The 9,107-nt window shown below is 26.9% G+C and overlaps 1 protein-coding gene across 1 annotated transcript; it reads left to right on the top strand.

Moving 5' to 3' along the window:
* Positions 1-263: 263 nt before the first annotated feature.
* LOC138942958 (uncharacterized) lies at positions 264-3,457 on the top strand. Its single transcript, XM_070313455.1, is given in 6 exon segments — positions 264-657; positions 745-1,274; positions 1,276-1,534; positions 1,588-1,644; positions 1,869-1,961; positions 3,234-3,457. Coding segments are annotated over 6 exon segments (1,557 nt in total).
* The last annotated feature ends 5,650 nt before the right edge of the window (positions 3,458-9,107 follow it).

Here is a 9,107-nt window from a genome sequence, read left to right as displayed (position 1 = left end):
TTTGTCATTCTGCCAAAAAAAAAATCCGGAAAGGAAAGAAATAATAAATACCATACGAAAGATGGGTAACTTTAAATTTAATACGAATTCCGAACTTAATACTGGGAAACTTATTGTATCCAGACGTCCGAATGAAAAAGTTAATAAAACTGCAACTGATTTTATTGCTTGTGCGAAATGTAAAGGTTTTTTTTGCCAAAAGTACAATACGCTATCACGCTCGAAAATGTTTGAACAAAGATTTTCGAAAGAATAAAAGCATTATGGTTATGGGCAGAAAAATTACAGGCAGAATACATCAACTGGCAAATGAGACTTTAAGAAATATGGTGTTTCCAGTAATGCGAGATGATATAGTTACACGAATTCTGAGATATGATGAATTGTTGATCTTATATGCTAATAAATTGTGCATCAAATATAAATCCCAACATCAACATGATATAATAAGAGCACGATTGCGCGTCCTTGGACGTTTCTTTTTGGCATTGAAGGAAATAAATAAAAATATAGACGATTTCCAGTCACTCTATCATCCAAAAGTATATGATGATTGTATTTTTGCAATTAATATAGTAGCTGGATACAATAATGAAAAACAACTTTATAAAACTCCTGCAGTAGCGGCTAATTTGTCAACCTTTGTTAAACATATAGGTAATCTTCTCATTACAGAATGTATCAAGAGAGAAGATGAAACGAAAAAGAAATTAGTTAAAGATTTTTTAAAATTATTACTTGTAGATGTTGGCTCGAGTATCAACAAAACTGTCTTAGAGACACAATCCACTTATAAAAGACATAAAAAGATAAATCTTCCGTCATTGGAAGATATCCAAATATTGTATACATATTTGGCGAAAAAAAGAACAGAAGCTTACGCAGCCTTAAAAGAATCTTTTTCATATAACAAATGGCTTTCTCTGGCAAAAGTGACATTAACTTCAATACATGTCTTTAATAGACGACGAGCAGGAGAAGTAGAACGAGCCCTTATTCAAAATTTCGAAAATTATGAAAAACTAAATGAAAATATGTACACTGATATATATAATTCATTATCGGTGAATGACAAAGAAATTGCACAAAAATATGTTCGATTCTGTATAAGGGGAAAATTAGGTCGTACTGTACCCGTTTTATTATCAAACGATCTTTTCGAATGCGTTAATTTAATTTTGAAATTTCGAAAAGAAGCTGATATACCCCAAAAAAATCCTTATATTTTTGGATTACCTGGTTTGAACAAACATAGATACAGATACCTTAGAGCCTAGTGTTTTAATGCGGAAATTCGCAAAAGATTGTAACGCCACTCATTCAACTACTCTGCGTGGTACAACATTGCGTAAATATATAGCCACACATTGCATTCAGTTAAACCTCAATGACACTGATGTTACGGATCTTGCTACATTTATGGGTCACGCGGATAAAATACATAGAGATCATTACAGACAACCACTAGCGAGCAGAGATATCCTTAAAATATCTCAATATTTAGAAGCTGTACAAGGAAATGTACAAGATATAAGTATACAAACGCACAGGATTCAAACGATGAATCTGATATGGAATCGGATATAGAACTCGAAAAGCAAACTAATTCAGAAGAAAATATTAGTTTTAACAATGATGAAATAGGTAATTAAAGTAATGTTTAAGTAGATATACAATCATAATAATAATGATAGTAAAATAAATACAATAATAATATAAATATAATAATATAATATATGAATATAATATAAAAAATATAAAATATTAATTGAAAATTCAATATTTTTACATTTTGTATATTTTGTGTTTTTGTATAATTACTCTTAATTTATTATTTTTGAAGGTTACAAAATAAATTATTATTTCAGATATAACAACATCATCAAATCATATAGATTGCCACGAAATTCAGAAAGATAAAAATGGCCAGAAAGATAAAAATGGAAAACGGAAACGAAGTAGTAAGTAGTTTTTCTTTTCATGCCTTTCCACAATCTTCTATTATACCAACATTATAAACTTTTCTTTTTTACCTTATGTCAAAATTCTTTCTCTATCAATTTTATCATTTCTAAAATATACTTATCAGGACAGTTGTAACAAAAAAGAATAGAAAAGAGTTCATTTTATTTAGCGATACAGTTTTGCTTTTATTTTATGCATTACATAGTAATTTAAAATAAAATAAAACTACAATATTTTGCGTTTAAAAAATATATATAGTAGCTATTGTACAAACGTTTAACATAAAAATTTTGATTCTAATAGATAATTTATATATATACTGGGTGTAACTAAACAAACGCATATGGACAATACTATCAGATACAGAACAACAATTTAAATCGAAAAGTCCTGAACCATTTTTTGATTTGAGCTTTCTTTTCGTTGTTATATGATATTAAAGTTAACTAATCAGCGCTTGTCTACAACGGAAAACAGAGAAGATACGGGGTCGGAGTAGGGAGACGGCTTTCTGGTGTATAGACAGGCGCTGATTAGCTAACTTTAACATCACATAACAACGAAAAGAAAGCTCAGATCAAAAAATGGTTCAGGACTTTTCGATTTGAATTATTGTTCTGTATCTGATAGTGTTGTCCATATGCGTTTGTATAGTTACACCCTGTATATATGTATATATATATATAAATATATAACAATATATGAGTGATTTAGAACAAAAATGATCCAAGTCACATTCTTAAGATTGTTAGAGAAACATTAATTTATAAATTGTATTCAAGTAAATTGTAATCTAATTATTTGAATCTAAAATTAACTTAAAATCTTCTAAATTAAAGAAATTGAGACTAATTTTTTAAGTGCAATGCTTAAATTATTTGTTTTCTCACAATGTTAGAAATGACTTGGATCACTTGTTTCAGTGATCTATTTATATGAGCATTGAAAAATTTTACTATATATTATATTTTATGATATTTATTTTTAAAATCTCTTCTGTTAATTTGACATTTGCGCTCATAATGTATCTTTTTTTTTACACATATTATTCATTCTGAGTATAGACATAAATTTGACAAAAGATTTAAAAGAAGAAAGTGCAATAAAATATATTGAAAATTCAATAATCTAATGTCGTTAAACATGGAATTAAAAAGTTTAAGTGTGGAATTAATATTAAACTTCTTATGTTGTATTGTAATAGTATAACAAATAATATAATATTTCTGTGCATATATACATGTATTTTTATAATATCTATATTTTAGCATCCCCTTATGGAAAAACAAAACGGGTACGATGGACCGAAGAAGAAAAAGAAACAACGCTTCAAGCATTTGCAAAATATATGGAAAATAAAACATTGCCATCTCTAAAAGAGATTCAGAAGATAAGGAATAAATATGGATCTCTTATTCGTCGTACATCGCCGCAGATCAAAACATGGTTGCATAATATGCAAAAAAAAAATACGACAATAATGGCGTTTTAAATTTTAAGAATTTTATATGAAATATTTATTATAATATTACATTTTAATTTATGTGTTATATCTAATTTGATGTTTGATTTGATGCTTGATTTGATTATTTTTGTATTTTCTTTTTTAATTATTTTGTGTTCATTAATATTGAAATAGTTTATAAGATATTCGCTATAAAAGCATTTTTATTTGATTTTTGTTACAAAACGTGATATTTAGTTTAAACTGTTGCAATGTGGCAATATAACTTAGATTACAATACTGATTTTATATTCTAAGGAATCCGTACTATTGAATATGTTGCTTGAGTTCATTAATTATATAATACTATTGTGCTTGATATTATATTTATTAATTTTATAATACTGTGCCTGATACTATTGTGCTTGAGTTTATGTTAAAGGCGGAAAATTTATATTTATAGTTTATATATGAATACAATTTTTTACATATTTCTTCACTCAAAAAAAAAGATAGAAAAAAAATATTATATATACATACCGTTATACTGTGATAAAGTGCGGATCTTTATTTATAAGTATATCGTTTGCAATTTAACATTATAACAAAATATAAATATCTAAAATATAATATTTATAATATTCATGATTCATAAAAAATAAATATTACATTTCAGATATTTTTATTTCGTATACCTTTTTAGATTGCTGATATGTTCTAAGTACAAATAGATTCGCAGTCATATATGTATGTAAATTTTATATACGAAAGAACTTTTCTATCTGTATTATAACGTTGTTTTCTATGTATAAGGTAGTCTTCTAAGTAATTAATCTGTAATTTTTTAACCAATATATGTCTTTTTTTAGGATTAGTCTCGATTAATCTTAATTATGTATATGTCATTCTATTAGTTTATATATTCTTTATCTAGATATCATTCTAACAAGAAACTTAATCTGAAAAATAAAAATATACTTTATTATAAACTATTTTCTGATACACTTCATAATTAATAAAAATAAATTTAAGTGTATACTCACAATACATAATATTGGTATATATCCTCGAGACGCACAACAAATAATCTTTTCCCCTTTTTTTTCTGCCACTTTTTTCGTTTCTGCCATCGGATGACTAATATGATCCACTTAGACGGCCATAAACTGATTTAAAATGTTCTTTTTCTTCTATTTTTTTTTACCATCAATGATTGTCTTTTAATTTAACCAATATATGTGTCCTTTTTTTAGGATTAGTCTCGATTAATCTCGATTATGTATATGTCATCCTAGTTAAATTTGAAAAAAGTAGCTTAAAAATTTGTTTAACATTCGGTGAACAACAAGGATAAGTAATGCATCATGCGCATCGTGCATGAAATGGAACGCAGCCTATATAGGACTCTAGTATGAGGAGAATACTCGATTGTGATTAGTCAATTTCTTAAGGCTTAGGGCTTATTACACCTATTGTAGATCCGGACTTATCAATATCATTATGTTATTATTGTTATTATTTATATATTATATATTTATATATTATTTATATATATTATTTATATATTACTTTCTCCTTTTCTTAATATTTACTTGGAAACAAAAACAGATTTTCATATAAAATTAATAGTTAATCCCATATATTTGTTTCTCCTAGAAATAATTGTGCAGACTACGCATATATACTAACCAAAAATACAAGCATACAAAAATTTTCTTGACAAAAGTAGTGCGATTTACGGCTATCAATTTTAACATACATTACATCACGAATCTCGTTTTCTTATCGTAGTTATATAGAAAATAAAATAGATTTTTCTATATCTTCATTCACGCCGATTAATCCTCGACTCAATAAAACAAAATTAATACTTTAAAAATCTCGTAAACTTTTTATATGGTTTATTACATCTTACACGCACTTTGGGTTAAGAAACGCACAGAGCGCATAAATAGATAAGCCGCATAAAAAGTTTATGGGATTTTTAAAGTATTCAGTTTTATTGAGCCGGGAAATGTAGATATATAAAAATCTATTTTATTTTTTTTGTATAACTACGACAAGAAACGAGACTCGTGATTATTACCTATGTCGAAATTGATATCCGTAAATCTGACTATTTGTCAAAAATATTTTTGTGTGTTTGTGTTTTTAGTTAATATATATATGCTGTCTGTAATTATTTCTAAGAGGAAAAAGAATATATAGTTAATTACACATTTTATATGGAAATCTGTTTTTGTTTTGTAGTAAATACCAAGAAAAGAAAAAAATATTATATAAATAATAAAACAATTAATTAATAAATAATTAATAATGAAATTGATATATATAATCCTATCTCTGATTGTTGGGATTACATTTGTAATATATCTAATGTAAGATATCTTGAGAATTTAGTGACGAAAAGTCGTTGGCCTCGCAATAGTGTGTGATCGCCTATCTGATTTACAGATAACTCGGGGTTGAAATATCGTTGATGCGAAAGCATGGTGACGTAGCGAGACGATTGTTCGTTTATCATGAGTTTTCGTGCGCGGACGGGAACAAACCTGTTGAAGCGTGTTACAGCGCGTGTCCTTTGTTTGGACCCTATTTTTTGAGCGTATATCAATTCAAGTCTTTAAGTACTTGGTCAACTGTAATAAATATTGTGTTCGGCCGTATAGAAAATTTCTTATTTCGAACGCTTTGTAAAATATTTCAATCTACTAGGTAGATTCAATTTACTACATTTATAACGGAAAACTCCCAAATTTTTAAGCTACTTTTTCAAATTTAAGTTATTTCAAACTAATTTATGGCACTTTGAGTGAATCATGCTGGCTATCCAGAGGCAGAAGCCCAAAGAAGTAGAGGGAACAAAATCGTTCGTTGTACGTCTCGAGAATGCGTCAATATCAGGTACCATGTATGGTGAGTATACAATTATTTAAATTTATTTTTATTAATATGAAATATATTAGAACTGATTTATAATAAAGTATATATTTTTATCTTTCAGAATAAGTTTCTTATTAAAACGATATCTAGGTAAAGAATATGTAAACTAATAAGATGAGGTATTCACAATTGAGATAATTAATCCTAAAAAAAAGACGTATATTGATTAAACTAAAAGGCAATCACTAATGCTAAATAGAAAGAAGAGAAAGAAATATGTGATAAACTAAATATCTTGTAAGTAACGTATAAAAAGAAATAAATGTATTATAAATATATTGATTTTTTATATGTATATAACATATATGAAAATAAATATATTATAAACCATTTTTAATATAAATATTCTTTACAGATGTTTTAAAATAAGCATTTCACTGTGTAATTGTCCAGATTCTTTGATTATTGGACGTATCCAGGATATCAGACCCACAGGTGTATCCCATTAATCTTGAATTAACCACCTTCACAAAGCCTTCTTAAAATCGTGCAACGCCTATATTTCCAGCAATGATGAGCATTATGTGTTTCCTGAAATAGCTCAGTGAAACTAAATCTAAGGTAGAAAGAATTTTTCTTATAATACTACTTTTAATAGGTAATCTAATGATCTACTTATAATAGATAGTAATAATCCCAGTAACTTCTAAGTATATTGATAATATCAACTAATATTTACTAGAATACTAGTTGATATTATCAATATACTTAAAAGTTACTGGAGTTATTACATCATAGTTGTCTTGAAAATCCCAGTCTTCCATAGAAATTACTGTTTCATCGTTTGCACTTGTGTCATCAAAATATAATATTGTAATAATTTCTGATATATACAAATATATAAATGATCACATATATATTAAGCATTTATAACAATCCATATTTACAAGACAGGACTTATACATAATGTACATATATTAGACGTATATTAGTACGTATATTAGACATATATTAGTATGTATATTAGATAGTGAGCCGCTGCTAAGAAACACCAAAACATAAATCAAGACCAAATTGATATAAACTTGCTACACTTTATGTTTATTTTTATATTTCAATCAATATTAATATTATTTTGTTTATTGATAGGATAAAAAGACACAAAACGACTACGACTATAATACTATATATGATTATAGGTTATATGTTGAAAATAAAACAGAATCAAGTGAGTGGAAAATTGACTATGTGAAGAAAAAAAGGAAAGAAAGATAAGAAAAAGAATAATGCTGAAAAGAATGATATCAAAGATGAAGCTACAGACAACGATTACTTATATGAAGATTACTTATATGTTTAAACAAAAGTTGATAAATTAACCACTACTGCAGGAGTTTTTAAAAATTATTATTATATCCAGCTATTATATTAAAATTGCAGAAAAACAATCATATATTCTAGGATGATAGAGCGTTTGAAAATCTTTCATACATTTATTTCCTTTAATTCCAAAAGGAAACGTCCAAGAACGCGCAATCGTGCTCTCATTGTCATGTTGATGTTGGAATTTATATTTGATACACAGCTTATTAACATTTAAGATCAGCAATTTGTCATCTAATTTGTGTAACTATATCATCTCGCATTATAGTTATAAAAAATGTCTACAGTGTCATTTATCCTTTAATTATTCTCAGGTTTTGTACTATTTTTGTATATGCATAATATAGTTGTATATTAAGAGTTAAATTAATATTCCTTTGTTTATTCATTATATCAAAATATCCATAATGTACTGTAGCATTTACTTTTTCTTCTTATATTTTCAGCAGAAGTATTTCTGTATACGTTTGGTAGGAACATTCTGTATGATATCTTGTTTATGATGTTTTCTATCTTATATTATAATTGTAATTAGCAATATCCTTAGTTTTCTTGCGACAATATTTTAAATTTTAGCATATTTTTTATTATGGCTTTCGTATCTTCTTGTTTTTCAAATACTTTTTTTTTAACTATATTTGAAAATATACGAACAAACCACAAAAACTCGAAATTTTAAAATTGAATATTGTAATACTTAAATACTGATAAAATTGTGTAACCTATAGTAAACTTTCCTTCAAGAATTTTATTTTTTTATAAGTTAAAAGTAATAGACAATTATGTTGCAATAAAATCTAAATACATAGCAATACACAAAGATAACCTCAGCATAAGTAAAATATTATTTTCTTTTATATTTGATAAGGTTATATGAATTGTCAGTTATATTATATATATATATATATATATATATATATATATATATATATATATATAATATAATCATATATATTAGGTATCATTGTATTTCAGTTCATTATACGTGTAGTAAAATATAACAACAATATAACGCGCTTTGTATATTATAAGCGCTGCAATTTGCATATTGTGTCTGCATTTCTTATATTTTACAATATACTTTACACCTGTATTTGCTTTTATGAACAACAGTTAATATTTTTATGATATACATATATATGACTTCCGGTTGGAGAGTGACGAAGGAAAGTTAGAGTAGTTATAGAAGGAAGGAAAGTGAGGTGATAATTGTGGAAGGAAGAGGAGAAAAACGGAGAATAGGGTGAAGTGAGAGAGAGGGTGACAAAAGGAAAGCAAGGAAGTGGAGGGAAAAGAGGAGGTGAAAGAAGAGCAGAGAAGAAAAGAGGAAAGTAGAGAAGGCGGTTTTAGGTTAGGACAGCAACCATTAAGGTGGAGGAGTGCGAGAAGCGGGAGCAGTAAAGAAGGTCGGAGTGCGTAGAGGAAGAGATAG

This window comes from Polyergus mexicanus, unplaced genomic scaffold, assembly GCF_030449975.1.
Source record: "Polyergus mexicanus isolate NDT 795.1 unplaced genomic scaffold, iyPolMexi1.0 SCAF_24, whole genome shotgun sequence".
Classification (NCBI taxonomy): domain Eukaryota; kingdom Metazoa; phylum Arthropoda; class Insecta; order Hymenoptera; family Formicidae; genus Polyergus; species Polyergus mexicanus.
Note: the sequence above shows the minus strand (reverse complement) of the source record. Positions and strands in the feature narration are given on the sequence as shown.